This window comes from Rhinatrema bivittatum, chromosome 4 (assembly GCF_901001135.1).
Source record: "Rhinatrema bivittatum chromosome 4, aRhiBiv1.1, whole genome shotgun sequence".
Taxonomy (NCBI): domain Eukaryota; kingdom Metazoa; phylum Chordata; class Amphibia; order Gymnophiona; family Rhinatrematidae; genus Rhinatrema; species Rhinatrema bivittatum.
In genome coordinates this window covers 366,833,967-366,856,799 of record NC_042618.1, presented here as the reverse complement: position 1 = coordinate 366,856,799, position 22,833 = coordinate 366,833,967, and the positions used below count along the sequence as shown (strand labels likewise).

The 22,833-nt window shown below is 45.8% G+C and overlaps 1 protein-coding gene across 4 annotated transcripts in view; it reads right to left on the bottom strand.

Annotated features, from left to right (window-relative positions):
• The window catches only part of KIAA1257 (KIAA1257 ortholog), a 384,182-nt gene that overhangs the window by 4,845 nt on the left and 356,504 nt on the right, over positions 1-22,833 (bottom strand). For all 4 annotated transcript variants that reach the window (XM_029600807.1, XM_029600809.1, XM_029600810.1 and 1 more), the window contains one exon: positions 21,193-21,419. In XM_029600807.1, the coding sequence (XP_029456667.1) occupies positions 21,193-21,419 (227 nt within the window). The remainder of the gene's footprint in view (positions 1-21,192; positions 21,420-22,833) is intronic.

Here is a 22,833-nt window from a genome sequence, read left to right as displayed (position 1 = left end):
TCCACAGCAGTGAACCCCCGGAGGGGGCTGCTTCGCCGACGGATCGGAGCCTGGACGAGGCCGCCTCGGATTCAGAGGCCTCCTTTTCCTCCGATTTTGCAGTACTTCAGAAGATTTTAAAGTATAAAAGATCCAAAAGGAAAAAAGGAAGGTCGGCTAAAGGGGGTTCGGATGGTCGGTCGGAACCCCGGAAGAGGCAAGCGGGGGAGGGTCTCCGGAGACCCGCAGACCCACCTAGAGCGGCGCCCTTTGCGGGGTGCTCCCCAGGATACCGACTCAGTCGGCCTCATCGGTGGACGCGGACCCGGATGTAGGGGCCCCGGGGGAAGAAGGAGCTCCCGCTGAAGAGGATACGGTCCACACTGGGACCAGCAAGGGGACGCCAGCGTGGAAGGTGACGACCCCAAAGTGGTGCGCTTGTTCCAGGAGGAGCTGGCGCCGCTTATCCCGGCTATCCTGCGGGAGGTGGGGGTGGATGCTCCACTGGTGGGGTCCCGAAAGGATGCCAAGATGGACCCGGTGCTGGTGGGCCTTACGGGGCCGGCGGTGGCTTTCCCGTTCCATTTCTCGGCTTCTGATATTCTCTTCCGGGAATGGGATACCCCGGAATTGGGCCTGAAGGTGAGTAAGGCTATGGATAAGCTGTATCCATTGCCGGATGACGCGCTGGAACTCCTTCGTCTTCCTAGAGTGGACACAGCGGTGTCGGCGGTCACGAAACGGTCCACGATACCGGTCACAGGAGCCACGGCGCTCAAGGATATTCAGGATCGGAAACTGGAGGCCCAACTTAAAAAAGTGTTTGAAGCTTCGGCTCTGGGGGTCCGTGCGGCTATTTGTAGTAACTTTGCTCTGCGGGCAGGTTTGCGCTGGGCTCAAGTGCTTCAGGCCAATGCAGGTCTCTCGGGAGAGGAGTCTGCACAGGCGGACCACCTAGAGGCGGTGATCGCGTACAGCGCGGACGCTATGCATGACCTCCTGCGGACTTCGGCCAGAGCCATGGTCTCGGCGGTTTCCACTCGCCGTCTCCTTTGGCTTCGCAATTGGACGGCGGATGGATCTTCAAAGGCTCATCTGGGCTCGCTCCCATTTAAGGGGAAGTTGTTGTTTGGTAAACAGCTGGATGACTTGTTGCAGTCACTTGGAGAAAACAGGGCTTTCAAGCTACCGGAGGACAGGCACCGGGCTCGAACATCTTTCCCCAATAGGTCCCGTTTTCGAGGGCCCAGAAAGTCGCGGCCGCAGAGATCGTCAGGGTCCTCTTATAGATCTGGTTCCTCTAGGCCACCGTCATGGGTCCCAGTCCTTTCGAGGGAGAAAATTTGGGAGACAAGGCGGTCCCTCATCGGGAACAGGTCCAAAAGCTGCTCAATGAAACGCGGAGGGTCCATTCCCCGCAGCTGGCTCCATTGGTCGTTCCAAACGTAGGAGCCAGGTTGGCGCGTTTTTACGGGGAATGGACCAAAATAACCACGGACCAGTGGGTCCTCAGTGTGATAAGTCAAGGTTACGCGTTAGATTTTGCACGGATTCCGGCGGACAAATTTCTTGTTTCCCCTTGCAAGGGGCCAAGCAAGCGAGTAGCAGTCAGGGATACGCTTCGGCGTCTGGAAGACCTGGGCGCGATGTTGCCCCGGGGGCACGGGCACTACCGGAGGGGCCGGTACTCCATTTACTTCATCGTGCCAAAGAAGGAGGGCACATTCAGACCCATCCTAGACCTGAAAGGGGTCAACAGGTGTCTTCGTATTCCATGTTTCAAAATGGAGACGATTCAGTCGGTGATGGCCTCGGTCCGACCGGGCGAATTCCTGGCGTCGTTGGACCTCATGGAAGCGTACCTTCACATCGGCATTCGGCCGTGTCATCAGAAGTTTCTTCGGTTTTGCATCCTGGGCAGACACTATCAGTTCAGGGCTCTCCCCTTCGGCCTCGCCACCGCTCCGCGCACGTTCACGAAGGTAATGGTGGTGGTGGCGGCCGAGCTCCGGAGGGAGGGGTTTCTGGTACACCCCTACTTGGACAATTGGCTCATCCGGGCCAAGTCCAAGAATCAATGTCGACAGGCGGTCGACAAAGTCCTGCAGCTTTTGCGCTCCCTTGGATGGGTGGTCAACCTTGCTAAGAGTCGGTTGGTCCTCACCCAGGCCTTGGAGTATCTGGGAGCGCTGTTCGACACGAAGCAAGGCAAGGTGTTTCTGTCCAAGGACCGTGTGTGCAAGCTTCAGAGTCAAGTGAGATGTTTATTGTCCCTACGGAGACCTCTGGTCTGCGATTATCTCATGGTGTTGGGTTCGATGGCGTCAACGCTAGCTTTGGTCCCCTGGGCTTTCGCTCATCTACGTCCATTGCAATCCGCATTGCTCTCCCGATGGCGGCCGGTGTCGGAAGAGTTTCACCTCCCGCTCCTGCTCACGGATCAGGCGAGGTCCAGTCTGCAGTAGTGGCTTCGGTCCGACAATCTGACGCGCAGAGTGTCCTTGATCATGCCCAACTGGACAGTAGTCACCACGGACTCCAGTTTGTCCGGATGGGGAGCGGTCTGCATGGGTCGCTTGGTGCAGGGGCAGTGGTCCAGGGCTCAGTCACAGTGGTCCATCAATTGCTTGGAGACCAGGGCGGTCACGTTGGCGCTGCATTCCTTCCTTCTGTTGATCCGAGGGAAAGCGGTCAGAGTATTGTCGGACAATGCAACCACGGTGGCGTACATCAATCGACAAGGAGGTACGAGGAGCCGGCCTGTCGCGGAGGAGATGCAGCGATTAGTGAGCTGGGCGGAACGGAATCTCAGCAACATCGCGGCGTCCCACATCGCCGGAGTAGACAATGTACAAGCGGATTTTCTCAGTCGCCATCGGCTGGACCCAGGAGAGTGGGAGCTGGCGGAGGTCGCGTATCACCTCATCTGCAAAAGGTGGGGAACGCCACACATGGACCTGATGGCCACCGCCCAAAACGCCAAGGCTCCATAGTTCAACAGCCGACAGAGGGAACAAGGGGCCGAAGGCGTAGATGCGCTGGTGCTCCCTTGATCCACAGACGTGCTCCTGTATGTGTTCCCTCCTTGGCCCCTGATAGGCAAGGTCCTTCGACGGATAGAGCTGCACCCGTCGGAGGTCATCATGGTGGCGCCGGAGTGGCCACGGCGGCCTTGGTTCGCGGATCTCCTGCAGTTGATGAGGGAACATCCCCTTCGGTTTCGCGGGGCCGTGGCACTCCTCCGTCAAGGACCCATCTGTTTGGAGGACGCGGATCACTTCTCTCTCGCGGCATGGCTTTTGAGAGGAAACGTTTGAAGAATAAAGGGTATTCGGATGCGGTGGTGGCCACCTTGTTGAGTTCTAGGAAGCGTTCTCCGTCCTTCGCCTACGTTCGCGTTTGGGCGGTGTTTGAGGACTGGTGTAGAACTCGTGAGGTGAACCCCGTGTTACCGTCCGTGTCTGAGGTCCTCGCTTTTCTTCAGGAGGGACTGGCGAAAGGTCTCTCTTGTAGTACCCTTAAGGTCCAGGTAGCGGCCCTGGGTTGCCTCAGGGGAAAGGTGCAAGGTATGTCTCTGGCACATCATCCGGATGTTGCACGGTTTCTTCGAGGAGCTAAGCATTTGCGTCCCCCGTTAAGTCATCCTTGTCCGTCCTGGAATCTCAATTGGGTACTTTCCGCTCTCTGCGCATCGCCTTTTGAGCCCATAAAGCGGTCAACGCTAAAAGATCTCACTCTTAAAGCAGTGTTTCTCGTGGCGATCACGTCGGCAAGACGAGTTTCAGAAATACAGGCGCTATCTTGTAGGGAGCCATTCCTACGGTTTTCAGATTCCGGTGTTTCCCTAAGGACGGTTCCCTCTTTTCTACCGAAGGTGGTATCGGCGTTTCATCTGAACCAGTCAATTGAGCTTCCTGCCTTTCCAGAAGGGGAGCGTTCTGTTCCTGGAGCAAAGGATTTGAGGAAACTTGATGTCCGCAGAGTCCTGCTCCGATATCTGGAAGAAACGAACCCTTTTCGTGTCTCGGACCACCTTTTTGTTTTGTGGTCGGGGCCAAAGCGAGGGGGTGCAGCCTCCCGGACCACGATTGCGCGCTGGCTCAAGGAGGCCATTGCTTCGGCATACATCCTGAAAGGGAAGACAGTTCCTATGGGCCTTCAGGCTCACTCGACGTGGTCACATGCTGCTTCGTGGGCGGAATCTTCACAAGTGTCGCCTCAAGAAATATGCAGAGCGGCGACTTGGAAGTCCTTGCATACTTTTGCTAGACATTATCGGCTGGATGTTCAGGGCATGGATTCGAGGTGTTTCGGAGAAAAAGTACTCCGAGCGGGACTCTCTGGTTCCCTCCCTCAGTAATTTGCTCTGGTACATCCCATGTGTCTGGACTGATCCGGGTACGTACAGGAAAAGGAAAATTAGTTTCTTACCTGATAATTTTCATTCCTGTAGTACCACGGATCAGTCCAGGAGCCCACCCGTCTAGTCTGTGTTCTTTTTGTTCTGAAGTTACAGAGAGTCCGCTCGGTTGGATTCAATTGTTGATTTTGGTGGTAATCTGTTTCCCCTCTGGTTCTGGGAGTTCTGATCCAGCTGGGGGTTTCTTGAATCGGCCCTGGTTTAGGGCGGTATAGTTAGTTAGTTTGGGTTTTTTCAATCTTGCTTTGACATTACGTAAGACTGAGGGGCTGTGGGTGGCGCCTTACTATATGTAGGGGTGCCCGACAGGTCTTGCTCTGTCTCCATCTGCTGGTGCGGAGTCACAACCCAGGTGTCTGGACTGATCCGTGGTACTACAGGAACGAAAATTATCAGGTAAGAAACTAATTTTCCTTTTTAAGCTTGTAAATGCTTCTTAAAATTAGGCTCATAGTATTTAGGCCAATTTGTCTTCCATCCTGTGGCCTTTGTATTTTTTCTTAGGAAATTTTATGAAAAATACTTTTATTGATTTTGTAATTTTTCAAGCATTTCATTAACAAATGTCTCATTTGTTTACTGCAGAACAAAATGAAATAAATTAAATGTTTACTTAAGAGAGCCTTATTCAATTATTTTGTGAACTACAATAATTTCCTGTGCCACTCTCAGCACAGTTGCATCAAATTAAAATTCATATACTACAAAAGCAATGGTCTGTACGATAACTCTCAGGGATTAATTAGTCACATATGATGGGCTCCATTCATCAAAATGTGTAGGTGTCAGAAAAATCACACAGAGGGTACTGATATAGCAGAGTTGTTTACCTGTAACAGGTGTTCTCAAAGGACAGCAGGATGTTAGTCCTCTCAGATGAGTGACATCATCAGATGGAGCCCTGTCGCGGAACACTTTTGTCAAAGTTTCTAGAACCTTGACTGGCACACTAAGCATGCCCAGTATGCCACTAACCCTGTGGCCACACGGAGTCCCCCCTTCAGTCTCGTTTTATAGCAAAGTACAAGCGAAAAATAAAATAAGAAAATGAAAGTGAACCCAACTCCGCGGGGTGGCTGGTGGGTTTTATGAGGACTAACATCCTGCTGTCCTGGGAGAACACCTGTTACAGGAAAGCAACTCTGCTTTCTCCCAGGACAAGCAGGATGGTAGTCCTCACAGATGGGTGAATAGCAAGCTACAGGCTGCTCCTGAAATAAACTAGGCCAACTACCATCCAACCATGTGCAACAGGCACAACAACTGGGGTGCTGTTGGCATCAATGGGGCAGACAAACTCACACTGGGCCCTAGGAAGGAAGAATTGGGTTCCTACACTGGAAACAAATTATGTAGATAATCAAAAGACAAAGAAGCAGAACACCTCTCTAATGCAATCAAAATCCAAACGAAGAGAGGGAAAAGGATCAACAGTCCAATCCACAAAACTCTAACTAATTAATGGCAAATGACAATATTATAAGAAGAATGAAACCTTCCTCCCATCCTTTGGATACTATCCCCACCAAACTGCTCCTGGCCATCCCTGACTCCATCGCTAAAACATTGTCGGACATCATAAACTGCTCACTCTCCCAAGGACTATATCCTGACGACCTCAAATTGGCCTCCATCAAACCTCTACTCAAGAAACCCAACTTGGATCCTAAAGACCCCAACAACTTCCGTCCTATCGCCAATCTCCCATTCATAGCCAAGATTCTAGAAAAAGTTGTCAATACTCAACTCTCCGAATACATAGAAGAAAACAAAATCCTATTCCAATCACAATACGGATTTCGCAAATCACTGAACACAGAATCCCTCCTCATCTCCATGTCTGACTTCATATTAATGGGCCTTGACAAAGGCCAATCCTTCCTCTTAATTCTACTGGACCTATCAGCCGCCTTTGATACGGTCAATCATTCCATTCTCACTTCCATTCTGGCTTCTATAGGTATCTCAGGCACCGCTCTCTCATGGTTTAAATCTTTTCTCTCCAACAGAGGCTTCAAGGTTAAGATACAGAACAAAGAATCTTCACGAATGGACGCATCCATAGGAGTCCCTCAGGGCTCCTCACTGTCACCTACACTCTTTAACATTTATCTTTTACCTATCTGCCAACTCCTCTCCAACCTTAACCTCAAACATTTTCTCTACGCCGACGACATCCAGATCGTGATACCCATTAAAGAATCTTACACAAAAACATTGGTTCACTGGGAAAACTGTCTCTTCGAAATTAAACATCTCCTGGCTAACCTAAACCTAGTTTTAAACTCCTCTAAAACAGAACTGCTTCTCATCTCCCCAGATAACAATGCCATCTCTAATCCTCCAACTATCCCAACTACTACACAGGTGAGAGATCTAGGAGTATTAATTGATAACCGGATGAACCTTAAAGCTTACATCAACAGAACCACCAAGGACTGTTTCCACAAACTCCAAGTTCTGAAAAGAATTAGACCACTCTTCCACACTCAGGACTTCAGAACCATTCTACAAGCTATCATTTTTTCTAAGATCGATTACTGTAACTCTATCCTACTGGGCCTACCTTCCTCTTATACTAGACCCCTCCAGATGTTACAAAACGCTGCGGCAAGATTACTGACAAACTCCAGGAGGAGGGACCATATATCTCCAATCCTAAAAGATCTCCACTGGTTGCCTGTTCACTTTAGAATCCTCTACAAATCTCTTTCCATAATATACAAAACCATCCATCAACACACCCCACTCGACTTACAATTCCCATTCCAAATTTATAACTCCTCCAGACCAACAAGAGACACACTCAGAGGATCTCTTCAAGTGCCCCCAGCCAGAACTACCAAACACATTACCTTGAGAGATCGGGCCTTTTCAACAGCCGGCCCCCTTCTATGGAACTCCATCCCACCGGACCTTAGACAGGAGCCCAGCCTCCCAACCTTCAGGAAGAGACTTAAGACCTGGCTGTTTAAAAAAGCTTTCCCGGACACCGATTAATTCTATTCAGCCAGATTCTACCACTTCCACATGTAAAAATGTTATTACTAATGTAAATACCTATACCTAATGTTATTCTCTCCCTTTTCTTCTCTCCTCCCAGTTCTTTTACCTTGTTATTTGTAACTGCTTCCTTCTACACAAATAGGTTATTGAATTGTTCACTGTACACCCCCTGTTATATGTAAACCGGCATGATGTGTTTGCAACATGAATGCCGGTATATAAAAATTTTAAATAAATAAATAAAATAAATAAATATCATAAAGATCTTTGCTTTGGAATTTCAATCTGCAGCCTCTCACCTCGCAATGGGCCGCAAGCTTTAATCAGCTTACAAAGCAGAATATAATGTTTAATCATTTATTGTCATTTTGCTCATGCCAGTACTAAACTTTATTCTAACATCTTAATATTTTTTACCACTAATTTTATTTCCAAACACCCCTAAAAAAGGTATATAGATATGAAAAAAAAGGCTATACCTCTCACCAAAATTAAAACATTTTTTTAGATCACAAATTTTAGAAAGAGGAATACTTAGCCCATCCTTTGTGAAATATCAATTGAATCATTCCCGACATGAATCATGTTTCGATTGTAGAAAACAATCTTCTTCAGGGGATATTTCTCAACAATTTTTTGCATAAGGCGGCCAATATTCTTCAATACCTTCTAAAAACAAACACAACATATTAAAAAGTGCACATATCTTAAGTTATACAAAACCCACAATCGTCTAACATATAATCCAATCAAAGAGTGATTCACACTGACTTGTATCGCTAAAGAAAGCTTACCCGGACAAACACTGTCTCAGCCAATAATTTCGAAAATGGCGCCAAAGCGTCTCTGAAAAACTCTTAGCATCCCAACCATTTAAATCTTACTTCCGTTATCCACGTCACCGGAAGTCATGTCAACGAGACGCTAAAAACTACAAATCCCACATTGCACTGATCAAAAATGATCATTACTTCCTAGAGACCTTTCTTCCATTGTTTTATCAACAAAACAGATCACATTCCCACCAAAGTCTGTATTAAATTCAATCAAATTAAAACACAAACCAATCAATTTCTCTATTCAAGCCCTTAGGAGCCACGGTATCAAAGTAATATATCCATTTCTGTTCCCTACGTAAAAGGTAGTTATCAAAGTCACCCCCTCTATTACTAGGTGCCAGCTGTTCGATGACCGCAAATCGTAATGTATCAAAAGAATGACAATACTGCAGACAATGTTGTACTACAGGCGCTTCCAGACGTTGTCTCGCAATGGCACTTTTGTGTTCAATCATACGGGTTTTTAAATTATGTTTAGTTTTGCCAATGTACAGTAAAGGACACGGGCACCACAAACCGTAAATTACTCCTTTGGACTGGCAATCCGTATATGATTTAAATCTAAATTTTCCTTTAGCAAAAACGGAAGAAACTCTCCTGAAAACGATTGATTACAAACACTGCACTTATTACAAGGAAAATGACCCTTAGGCTCTGCATTGTCAACCACAACTCTTAAAAATTCATCAGAGAGATCAGAACAGACCATCAAGTCTCTTAAGTTCTTATTACGCTTAAATGCAAAGCGAGGAACTTGCTGTAGCTCAGTATGTAAACTAAGTACATGCCAGTACTTCTTAATAATATTCTGAACTAGGTATATCTGAGGCGAATAGGGAAGTACACATGTAGTTTTTTCAAATACTGGCTGACCCTGAGATGGCAAAAATAAAAGGTCACGGTTCACCCACCTAGCACGTTTATATGCCTTTTTGATGATTTTTAAAGGATAACCTCTCTGTTGAAAATTAAAAATTAAATGTTTGGCTTTCAATTTATAATCTAAAAGATCAGAGCATAACCTTCTGAGTCTCAAAAATTGGCCATAAGGCAGATTTGATCTTAAATGATACGGATGACAACTCTCAAATCCAGAGTCCAGAGGATACCACGCGGTTTGAGGAGTAGAAAAGAACCTCTGTTATATACTGAAGACTCTGCCTTTTTACAAAAGTGGAATAACATTTTAAATAAATGCTCATTAGATCTGATGTTGGCTATTATTGAGCAAGCTAAGATTACTGGTGATGCCATTAAAGCAGAGATTACTCAGTTATTAGAGGCGAATAAGATCGATATGGCCATTCAAGAGTTTACCAATAAAGTGACTGAGATTGATCAAACCATTGATATATTTACGTCTCAGATAAAACAGACTAAGCTAGACAAATTTATCCGTGATGAAAAAGATTACTCTAAAGGGTTTGTCTATTTTTGGATGCAATCAAATTATAAGAGGAACAGAAACCCAAATTCGAAAACCTTTGATAACTCAAGTTCGTCTTCGTCTGATTCTTCAGGCGAAGAGGTTTCAAACTCCAATTTGAATAACAAAACCAGGAATAGACGAGTTAGGTTCCAGGATTCAAAAAACTTCAATCCTGGGCACAGAGGCAACAAAGCCAACAACAATGCGATATCGAATCGTCCAGTCACTCGATCCCAACAAGAATGGGATTAGAGGAGTCTACTGTGGTAAATTTGTCTTCGATAGTTTTGTCTAATTCTCAAATTTCGTTGTTGGAAAAGGGATTATCTTTTGTGCCCACTTCGAATTTGGATCTATTTGATATTGAGACTTATATACATAAGTTTATTAGACAGCTTTGGTTACGAGTCTATTTTTCCAATATCACTGAATTAAATATGGACACTTCTGTAGTGATGCCTAAATCGAAGTGGTGTCCACCTGGACCGATGGATCCCTCAATTGCTACCTTTCGAGATCTTGTCATAAAAGATTTACACACTCTTAGAAGCTCTACTCGAGATAAGTCGTTCAATTTAACCACTGGTGAACTTCAAGCGATTAAGGATCTGAGATATAATAGTTCCATTTTGATAAAATCTGCCGACAAAGGCGGCGCTATAGTGGTTATGAAGGTCACAGATTATTGTGAAGAAGCGACTCGCCAGTTGGGGGATTCTGAGTATTATTTAAAATTATCTGAAGACCCGACTTCTGCAATTAAATTAGAGATTGATTCACTTGTTGAATTGGGAGCCCATAAATGTTGGATTACATCGAAAGAACAAAGATTTTTAACAGTTGATTTCCCGAGGATGCCGGTATTGTATCTTTTGCCAAAGATTCATAAATCACTTGTTAAACCTCCAGGAAGACCGATCGTTTCGTCTAGGGGCTCATTACTTGAGCCTTTATCGATTTTTGTAGACAAGTTTCTTGCTCCTTTGGTAAAGTTGGTACCTTCATATGTTCGAGATTCATCGGATTTGATGACACAATTGGATACCCACACACAGCATCTTTTTCCCAATTCCGGGTTGGCATTAGCTACTATAGACGTGGTCTCTTTACACGAGTATCCCACAAAGGGAGGCGTCTGATATTGTGAGATCTAAATTAAGTGAAGTATCCTCGAGGACTCCATCAGCGTTTATTTCAGCATTAGCTGATATCTCTTTGAAGAACAATTTCTTTAAATTTGGTGATGAGTATTTTTTACAATGTAGGGGTGTCGCTATGGGTGCCACTATGGCGCCAGACATCGCGAACCTCTACATGGGGAACTTTGAGGACAAATTTCTCTCTGTGAATCCATTTGCCAATCAGGTGAAATTTTGGCGCCGATATATCGACGACATACTTATAGTGTGGGAAGGTGATAAGGACATGTTTGCATCATTTATGGGATGGCTAAATTCTTGTGACGTAAATATTAAATTTACTTATACGTTTGACAAATCCTGAATTGCTTATCTTGATATCTCTATTTCTTTACTGGTTTTGTTTTTTCTCTATACCGCAAACCTACAGATAAGAATACTTTACTCCGATTTGAGAGTTGTCATCCGTATCATTTAAGATCAAATCTGCCTTATGGCCAATTTTTGAGACTCAGAAGGTTATGCTCTGATCTTTTAGATTATAAATTGAAAGCCAAACATTTAATTTTTAATTTTCAACAGAGAGGTTATCCTTTAAAAATCATCAAAAAGGCATATAAACGTGCTAGGTGGGTGAACCGTGACCTTTTATTTTTGCCATCTCAGGGTCAGCCAGTATTTGAAAAAACTACATGTGTACTTCCCTAATAGCCTCAGATATACCTAGTTCAGAATATTATTAAGAAGTACTGGCATGTACTTAGTTTACATACTGAGCTACAGCAAGTTCCTCGCTTTGCATTTAAGCGTAATAAGAACTTAAGAGGCTTGATGGTCTGTTCTGATCTCTCTGATGAATTTTTAAGAGTTGTGGTTGACAATGCAGAGCCTAAGGGTCATTTTCCTTGTAATAAGTGCAGTGTTTGTAATCAATCGTTTTCAGGAGAGTTTCTTCCGTTTTTTGCTAAAGAAAATTTAGATTTAAATCATATACGGATTGCCAGTCCAAAGGAGTAATTTACGGTTTGTGGTGCCCATGTCCTTTACTGTACATTGGCAAAACTAAACGTAATTTAAAAACCCGTATGATTGAACACAAAAGTGCCATTGCGAGACAACGTCTGGAAGCGCCTGTAGTACAACATTGTCTGCAGTATTGTCATTCTTTTGATACATTACGATTTGCGGTCATCGAACAGCTGGCACCTAGTAATAGAGGGGGTGACTTTGATAACTACCTTTTACGTAGGGAACAGAAATGGATATATTACTTTGATACCGTGGCTCCTAAGGGCTTGAATAGAGAAATTGATTGGTTTGTGTTTTAATTTGATTGAATTTAATACAAACTTTGGTGGGAATGTGATCTGTTTTGTTGATAAAACAATGGAAGAAAGGTCTCTAGGAAGTAATGATCATTTTTGATCAATGCAATGTGGGATTTGTAGTTTTTTAGCGTCTCGTTGACATGACTTCCGGTGACGTGGATAACGGAAGTAAGATTTAAATGGTTGGGATACTAAGAGTTTTTCAGAGACGCTTTGGCGCCATTTTCGAAATTATTGGCTGAGACAGTGTTTGTCCGGGTAAGCTTTCTTTAGCGATACAAGTCAGTGTGAATCACTCTTTGATTAGATTATATGTTAGTCGATTGTGGGTTTTGTATAACTTAAGATATGTGCACTTTTTAATATGTTGTGTTTGTTTTTAGAAGGTATTGAAGAATATTGGCCGCCTTATGCAAAAAATTGTTGAGAAATATCCCCTGAAGAAGATTGTTTTCTACAATCGAAACATGATTCATGTCGGGAATGATTCAATTGATATTTCACAAAGGATGGGCTAAGTATTCCTCTTTCTAAAATTTGTGATCTAAAAAAATGTTTTAATTTTGGTGAGAAGTATAGCCTTTTTTTCATATCTATATACCTTTTTTAGGGGTGTTTGGAAATAAAATTAGTGGTAAAAAATATTAAGATGTTAGAATAAAGTTTAGTACTGGCATGAGCAAAATGACAATAAATGATTAAACATTATATTCTGCTTTGTAAGCTGATTAAAGCTTGCGGCCCATTGCGAGGCGAGAGGCTGCAGATTGAAATTCCAAAGCAAAGATCTTTATGATATTGTCATTTGCCATTAATTAGTTGGAGTTTTGTGAACAAATTACGTAGGACAGACTGGCCAAAGATGCTGTCTTTTCGACCATTCTGGTCTAGGCAGTAATGGGTTGTGAAGGTGTGGAGGGAGCTCCACGTCACAGCCCTGCAGATGTTGGCAATAGGCACTGATTGAAAGTGTGCTACTGATGCTGACATGGCCTTTACTAGTACCTTGAGTGGAAGGCCTGCTTGCTGGGTAGCAGAAAGCAATACAGTCCGCCAACCAGTTAGACAGTGTCTGTTTGCTCACCACAACCCCAAGTCTACTCTTATCAAAGGAGATGAAGAGTTGGGTGGACTGCCTGTGTGCTGTAGAGCGGTCTAAATAAAAAGTGAGCGCACGCTTACAGTCCAAGGAACGCAGAGCCCTCTCACCTGGATGAGAGTGTGGTCTTGGGAAAAAAGTAGGCAGTATAATGGACTCATTTAGGTGGAAGTCAGTCACTACTTTCGGCAAAAACTTAGGGTGAGAGCGCAGTACCACCTTGTCATGGAGGAACCTTGTGTATGGTGGATAGATCATGAGGGCCTGCAGCTCACTGACTCTTCGAGCTGATGTAATCGCCACCAGAAGAAGGATTTTCCAGGTGAGGTGATTTAGCTCCTAGGAGTGCAGGGGCTCGAACGGAGGCCGCATGAGCCATGCCAGCACAACGTTGAGGTCCCAGGCCACAACAGGGGGATGTAGTGGAGGCTTTAGCTGTAGTAAGCATCTCATGAATCGGCCTACCAGGGGCTGCGATGTTACCGGAGCATCCCCTATTCCTTGATAGTAAGTCACTATGGCACTCAGGTGCACCCAGACGGAGGTAGTTTGGAGACCAGACTCCGAGAGGTGCCAGAGGTAGTCCAGGAGCTTTGGTGCAGGGTGCCGGAGAAGGGGTCAAGACCTTCTTGCATGCACCAGGAGGAGAATCTCTTCCACTTCGACCAATAAGACTTCCGTGAGGAAGGCTTTTGTGAAGCTACGAGGACCTGTGAGACATTAGTAGAAAGGTTGAGGGATCATAGAACTAACCTTTCAACTTCCAGGCTGACAGGAGACAGGGACTGGAGGTTCGGATGGTGCAGTTTGCCCTGATCCTGTGTGATGAGGTCGGGGGCTGTGCCCAGGAGAATAGGCCCCTGGACAGAGAGGTCACGGAGTATGGGAAATCAGACTTGTCATGGCCAGTGTGGGGCTATGAGGATCATTGAGCCTCTGTCCTGTTGTAGCTTTACACGAGTCTTGCTGATGAGCGGTATCGGAGGGTACGCATATAGTAGGACCCGTACTCCAGGAGTGGGCGAAGGCGTCCAGAGCTGATGTCCTTTGGTCCCTGTGTAGGGAGCAGAATCATTCCACTTTGCGTTTGTGATAGGACGCAAAGAAATTGATGTCTGGCTGACCCCACCAGTGGAGAAGATCCTGCCGGCTACAGAGGGATGTAGGGACCACTCATGGGGCTGGAAAATCCGGCTGAGGCGATTTGCCATCACATTCTCTGTGCCTGCCAGGTAGGTGGCTCGCAGTAGCATGGAATGCGACAGGGCCCAGGCCCAAATCTGCACCGCCTCTTGGCAGGGCAGGTAAGAGCCCATGCCCCCCTGCTTGTTCAGGTACCACATGGCTACCTGGTTGTCCGTCTGGATCAAAATGACCTTGTTGGACAGGCCGTCCTGGAATGCGTATAGACCATACCGCATCGCTCGGAGTTCCAGGAAATTGATCTGGCAGGACGTTTCGGCTCTGGACCACAGACCTTGAGTTTGCGTGCCGTTGACATGGGCTCCCCAGCCTAGGCTGGACGCATCTGTAGTCAAGGTCACCTGAGCAGCCGGTGGCTGGAAGGGAAGGCCTTTGTGCAAGTTGGTCTCGTGTGTCCACCAAGCGAGGGATAGTTGAAGCTGGTTGGTTATTTGAACAACCGCTGAGAGTTCCTGAGTGGCTTGAGTCCACTGGGACCTTAGTGTCCATTGCGTGACCCTGATGGCTAGGCAGGCCATTGGGGTGAAGTGGACTGTTGATGCTATATGTCCCAACAACTTGAGGAGCAGGCAAGCTGAGGCTATCTGCTGCCGGCAGACGAAAGTGGCCAAGTTGGATAGTATGGTTGTGCGTTTGCTGGGGAGGAATGCTTTGGCCACGGTGGCATCGAGATCTGCTTCGATGAAGGAAAGTTGGTGGGATGGGGTCAAGTGGGATTTCGGAAAATTTATCAGAAAACCCAGTGACTAGAGCAGTCGTATTGTCAGGTGGAGGGAGTGAAGGGGGCTCCTTCTCTGGATGGGTTTTTGAGAAGTCAGTCGTCCAGATATGGGAAGACATGGACGCCCCTGCATCACAACTGAGCTGTTACCAAGTGTGTTCACCAAGTGCCAAGCACTTGGTGAACACGCGGGGCGCCGAGGCTAGGCCGAATGGTAGTACTCTATACTGGAAGTGCCAGTGTCCCACTACCAATCACAGATATTTTCGATGGGGAGGAAAAATCGCAATGTGGGCATAAGCATCTTGTAGATCCAGTGAGCAGAGCCAATCCCCTTGATGGAGAAGTGGGAGCATGGTGCGCAAGGACAGCATCCTGGATCGCTCCCTGTGGAGGAATCTGTTTAAAGCTCGAAAATTGAGGATAGGGCGGAGGCCTCCGATGTGCTTTGGGATAAGAAAATAATGAGAGTAGAACCCCTTTCCCCATTGAGGCTTGGGAATGGGTTCTACGGCTCTGGCTGGCAGTAGAGCCAGAGTTCTGACTCGAGGACTGCTGTGTGATCGTTCAGGCTCCACGCTGGGGCAGGTGGGAAGTCTGAGGGCACAGTGAAGAAATTTAGGTGGTAACTGTGAGTGATGAAGGACAATACCCATTGGTCGGTGGTGGTCAGGTGCCAATTGACTACAAAGTGACACAGGTGGCCTCCCACCGGTGAATTGGTGGTCAAGGGGGAGTGGCTGCCGCTCGGTGGATGCGAATCAAAAACCCGCTGCAGGTCCTGCTTGGGGAGCTGGCTGAGGTTCAGAAGCCCTCTGTTGACGAGGCTGAGCTCTGAGTGCCGGGTCGTGCGAGGATGGGATGGATGAGGGTAATACTTCTGTGGCCGGTAAAACTGTTTTCTGGTGTCCTTACGCAGGCCTTTACAGGTTGCGGAAGGGGCATCCGAGGTGGCAGTGGGTAGCTGACATAAGGTTTCGTGATGGTCCTTGAGCTGGGCCACTGCATCCTGAATCTTGTCCCCAAACAGATTTTCTCCTGTACAGGGGAGATCAGCCAATTTGTCCTGCACCTCTGGGTGCAGGTCCAAGGCCTTGAGCCAGGTCCAATGTCTGGCACTAATGCCCGCTGCCAAGACTCTGGATACTGTCTCGAAAGAGTCATAGGCCACTCTGACCTCATGCTTTCCAGATTCCAAGCCTTTCTGGAGGTTAAACCCTCCTGGAACTGATGTGGCAGGTCTCTGAAAATTCCTGGACTTGTTTCCAGAGATTTCTATTGTATTGGGTCATGTAAAGTTGGTACACTGCTATGTGAGCGATTAACATGGACCCTTGAAAAAGACTCTGCGGCCTAAGGCGTCTAATGCCTTCTGGTCTTTTCCAGGAGGGGCAGAAGAATGAGGACGGGTCCTTTTAGCTTTCCTCTGGGCTGATTCCACAACTACAGATTGGTGGGGTAATTGGCTCTTTTGAAACACCAAGGCTTGCTGTACTAGATAGGTTGCGTCTGCCTTTTTGTTGCCCGGAGGCCCCATACCTGGGTGTTCCCAGAGGTGGTATAAGAGGTCGCGTAGAAACTCATGCACTGGGATTGCCATAACCTCTTTTGGGGCATCCACATACTGCAGGACCTCTTCATTTTGTTTCTTTTTTTTTTTAATTTTATTTTAATTTGCTTTTAAACAATTAAATCATCTTAGATATATAGTAAAGAACATCTCAAAGTTACTTCTTTTACATTGCATTGAAAATCATTTCTATATATATCATTATCAGGAAATAGTAGAAATCACAAGGAATTAGAGAACATTGGTAGTCAAGTACAAAATGAAGCAGTAATTTTAGGAAATAACATTATTTCAATTACAAACTGTCTATCTCTTCATCCAAACTTTATTTACCCTCTCAAAGTTTTCTAAGAGTGTGAATCAATATATATATGCAGCTGATCTGGTTGATTGAAAACATATCTTGTATCTTGATGTTTAATGAAACACCTACATGGGTATCTTAAGAGAAATTGGGCCCCTCTCTCTATCACCTCAGTTCTCATAGCAATGAATCTCCTATGCCTTAACTGGATGGCCCGAACTACATCGGGGAAAATTCTTACACGGTGACCATAAAATAAAAATCTTGATTCTGGTACCTAAAATGTAGCCTTAGTACAGCATCTTCTTTCTAGAAGTGAGGAAAATTGAACTAATAAAGTAGCCCTTGTATCAACTTTCATCTCATAAGACTTTTCAAGAAAGTCAGTGAGATTCAAATCAGCTTTATCCACGTTCTCTAAATCTATATTGCCTTCTCTATTCTGTGGTTGCTGCAAATAGTAAATCCTAGATAATATAGGGATAGATAAATCTGAATACCTTAAGATTTTTTCAAATAGCTCTTAAATAAGTCTATTGGAGATGCTAAATGTATTTTAGGAAAATTTACTAACATTTTGTTTCTAGCGTCCTCCGTTTAAAGTTTAAATGTAATGGTTTCAGACATCTCTCTGACAAAACTGGCAAAGGAAAGGTCTTCTGGAGGTGAGCGTCGCCTCTCTTCCTGGGGTGAAGGCTCTGAGAGAAGTTCCTCTGAAGCTTGTGAGGAATGGTCAGAGGAGGCATAGTCACATGGATCATAGGGGGCTATCCTTCACCCAGGCGACCTCCAGATGGAGGGAGAAGACCAGATCCGAGGAAATGAGAAGGCGGCACCAAGGCAGGCAGTGCGGCACCGATAGCACCAAGGTCAGGGAAGGGCGCCGAGGCACCGACAGTCTTCCTCCGAAGAACCCTGAATCGGTATTGATACTGGGGGAGGCATCGGTGGTTGGCTTGGTACCAAAGGACCTGATGGAATGGGTTGCAATGGCAGGGCATCAATAAGTGTGTCCAGGCGCTCGAGGAGCGGTGCCAACTCTGAGAGTGCCAGTATGGGAGCCGGTGCCAGTGGCGACTGGAAGCCCTGAAGGGCATTCAGCACTGTCTGTTGGACTATGTGGTCCAACTCCTCCCTAAAGGCTGGCGTGGATAACACAGCGCCCGGGGTGGAAGGCAGGCTAGGTGTCACCGGAGCTTCCATGGGGGTACGTGGAAGCTCGGTGCCCAGCACAGATATCGGTGGGGAACACCTCGGGGTCCCGGGTCCAGAGGAGGATGGGGACACTCCTCTTCCTGGGGCCTCTTAGGAGGCGGCTCAGCCGAGGCTGATGCCGCTCTGGTGCCTGTGCTTGCCGCAGAGCTCAGCCCGGTCCTTCTCCGGTGCCAAGGATGACGATGCGGGCGAAGGTCGGTCTCCTGCTCCTCTTTCCTCCCGGCGGGGCTGCGATGGAGAGGGACCTGGTTCAGATGAACCCCCTCTACTCGATGCACCCGGCACTGAAGCTGACGGAGCACCGTTCTTTGGGAGTCATCTTGGCACAGCTCTGGCACAGACAGATGTCGTAGAAAGGCCCAAGGCATAGGACGCAAACGTTGTGCGGGTCCATTATGGACATTGTCCGTAGGCATGCAGGACACTTCCTAAAATCCATCGCCATTGTTAAAAATAGGCGGTGTGCGGTCGGTGTTTGTCGGTCACCATGAGGTGAAAAATGGGAACCGACCGTTTTATTGCGAACTCGCCAAACGGAGGAGTCGAAGCGCGATGGGCGGAACCTGGTGACGGGGTCAAGAATGAAGAAAACCAACATTTTTCCGTGAAGAAAATCACACAGAGCTCCAATAACCGCGAGGCAACTGTTGCGTGGAAAAAAAGACTGAAGGGGAGCTCCGTGTGGCCACAGGGTTAGTGGCATCCTGGGCATGCTCAGTGTACCAGTCAAAGTTCTAGAAACTTTGACAAAAGTGTACCGTGACAGGGCTCCATCTGATGATGTCACCCATCTGTGAGGCCTACCATACTGCTTGTCCTGGAAGAATATTTATTTGTATTTCTATCCCACTTATACAAATTAGTGCTCAAGGCAAGTTACAAGCTAAAACAATAAATACATTCTATCCTTCTATGAACTTGAAGAAAAATCCAGAGCCCCAGTTATCGCCCAATATTTGTCTAGTTTTGGTCCTCATAAATTTGCAGAATCAAGTCCATTGTGATTAAGGTTATGTTAGTGTGTAGATCCTGAACACTGAAAATAAACTGTATGGTTTATTTGTTTTTAGAGTACAGCAGTTTCCTTCTGTCCCTTTGGGCTTTTAGCTCAATAAGAACCAGCTTCTAATGGGACTGTGACACCATGAGACTTTATTTTCAACTACATGAAGTTTGTTCCGCATTTTAACACATTCCTTCTTAGCACAAACCACAGCTGTCTCTGGAACCTGGTATGTGTGTACTCTGAATCTGGCCATTAGGTGTTGCTATTGAGTGAAGCCTGAAACTCTCTCACCATCAAGGTATTGTGAACACAGTCCCAAGAAAACGTTGGGCTTGGGAATCAAACCTAGATGTCCTGCAAGGAGCACAAAATGTAGTCACCTATAAACTTGTCCCCCTATATACATTTCCCATGAGTCACTGTTAACTATAATAAGATTATTCATAATAACCACAGTTTTTCCATCCATTGTACAACTTTACACCTGAAAGACTAAGGGCCATAGGTGCAAAGTAGGAGAAAACTTAGTATATCTGGCCCAAGCTGAGTCAATGTTCTACACTGATGTGCTTCCAGACACACACTAAATCTGTGAATAGTCCTATGGGATTACAAATTTGTCTACTCAAATGTTTAAAGTCCAATTTTGGGAGGTTATGGGATTGGAGGCAGTGTACTATTGTAGATTGGTAACTGGATAAAAGACAGGAGACAGAGAGGGTGGGTCTAAGTGGTTTTCCAAATGGAGAAAGGTCATTAGTGAAATGTCTCAGGGGGCTGTACTGGGACCTGTGCTATTTAGCATATTCATAAGTGATCTGAAGTGACCTAGATTATTTATTTATAATTATTTATGTCCCACACCATCAAAAATTTCTGAGTAGGTTACAAATTATTTTGATTTGTTAAAACAGCAGCAGATTGTGAGGAACTGTAAGACTAGGAGACTGGTCATCTAAATAGCAGATGCAATTTAATGTGATCAAGTGCAAAGTAATGCACCTTGGGAAAAGTAATCCCAACTACAGGTGCATGATGCTGGATTCCATATTAGGATTTTCCAACTAGGAAAAGGACCTCAGAGTCCTTGTGGACAATACCTTGATATCATTGTCTGTGTGTGGTGGCAGTCAAAAAGGAAAATAGAATGTTAGGAATTATTTGGAAAAGAATAGAGAACAAAACTGAGAATATTATAATGCCTTTGTATAGCTCCATGGTGCGACCACATCTTGAGTACTGTGTACAGTTCTGTTTGTCCCATCTCAAAAAAGACATAGCAGACATTGAAAAAAATATAGAGAAGGGTGACAAAAATGAAAAAGGGGATGGAAAAGCTCCCTTATACCGAGAAGCTAACTACATTAAGGCTCTTTAGCTTGGAAAAGAGAGAATGGAGAGAGGATATGATTGAAATTTATAAAATCATGAGAAGGGTAGAAGGGATAAATAGGGAATGGTTAATTACCCTAACAATACTAGGACTAGGGGGATACTCCATGAAACTAGCAACTGGCAGATTTAAAACAAATTATAGGAAGTATTTTTTCACTCAGTGCACAAACTATGGAATCTGTTGCCAAAAGACATGGTCAAGACAACTAACATAATGGGGTTCAAAATAGGATTGGACAAGTTCCTAAAGGAAAAGTTCAGAATCAGTTATTAGCCATTTAGACTTGGGAAAGCTGACGCTTATCTTTAGAATGAGATGCAAAAAATAGATCAACTATTGGGGATCTGCTGAGTATTTGTAACCTGGACTTGCTACTGTTAGAATGCTGGGCTTGATGGACCTTGGTCTGACTCAGTATGGCACTTCCAATGTTTAATATATTTCTAATTATTTGTAACAGTAGAAATGTCTTGGTCAAGCACTAAGATATTTTAAAATTACTTCTATTATTTCAAAATGATGTCTATTTACATAGTACCTTCAGTGCCATGGAAGGGTGCCTCAGAGAGAATTTTTGTGGCATGTCTTTTAGAAGTCCTGCTAGCTTTTTTTGCTGGTAACTGGCTTTTGGTCCTTTGGTAGTTAGTTCACCTTGTGTGGAACACCTGTAAAATTTCATCCTGGTATCTTCTACAACGATTTTCTCAAGCCACTTGATGTATTCAATTTCTGCTGCTTTTTGCAATTCACCTTCTGTATAGTAACCTAAAATGCAAACAAATACAAAGGAATGAAAACAACTAAAATAGTGTTGAATACTGAGCAGTTTGCTATAGATTAAATACTTATTTTCCTAGCGTGTAGCAGATGGACTCAGGACTAATGGGTATAGTGTACTCCTGATAGCAGTTGGAGACGGATCAGACCTCAATCTGACATCAGCCCCAGTACATATACCTCTGCAGGAAGTGCAGCTCTTCAGTATTTTCCATCTCCATAGCAGTTAGGGACTACCTGCACACTCTCTCACAGCGTTAGAGTAAATTTACCGGAGAAAACCCAAATTAAGAAGAAATTGTACCTCTACAGATGAGCCCCGCTCTCCTGCGGTGACACCCTCGGGTCCCTCCCCCCGTTGAGAATTCCTGAGGTGATTTCCGCGATCCCTCGGAGGTAAGCCTTGGTCTGGTGGCCAACCCTCGGCGGGGACCTAGCCCCCGATTTCGGGTGCAGCTGAGAGGCAGCGTGTGCAACCTCGAGCACGGCAGTGAAGGTATTTGCCCTCTCCCCCCGCAGCCGGAGACCGCCCGGAACGAAACCGGGAAGCGCCAAGTAAGATAAGACAGAAATCTTCTTTAAAGACTCCGGTCTCCGAAGCTCGAGGAGTCGCACAGATCACCGGCCGGGACCAGTGCCACAGGGTTGATCCGCCCTATCAGGGCTAGACCCCAGTTAGATCCAAGGGTCCTCCCACGTGGAGACCCTCCGAGGTGGTCGCCATATTGTCCGCGTGGCGCCATCGCCATTTTGGCACTGTTCGCTGCCCTGTCCGCCATCTCGATCCGTGCGCACAATGTCGCATGCTCAAGTTCCGTGCGCACAAGATACGCGCGTAATGCGCTTACTGTGCTGGGCACATAACTGCGACTTGTGCGCACATCCTGAGTGCACGCCCAGACACCCAGTCCAGTACATATGGACTCAGCATCCCACCCACGGCTGCAGTTACTAATGGAATTCTAGGGGACATCCTCGGGAGCGAGTGATTCAAGGGTAAGCCATGCTTTCCTTCATTTAGGACACCTATCCTGCTGGGTGTCGACATTTCCCGGTTGAGGGCACTGGTGGTCTCTAGCTATAGCCAATTCAACCAGTTCAAGTTAATCAAGTTATGAAGTTATTCAAATTAGTCACACATATATCCACAATGCTTTTCGAGGAGAATACTGAAGAGCTGCACTTCTTGCAGGGGTATATGTACTGGGGCTGACATCAGATTGAGGTCTGATCCGTCTCCAACTGCTATCAGGATTACACTATACCCATTGGTCCTGAGTCCATCTCTCTACACTAAGGAAAACGAAATTATCAGGTAAGTAATTTCTCCAATTTTTAGCATTGTAACTTAACTGTGGGGACCTTCAAATGTTTTAAAAATATTCTATGCTTTCCAATATTG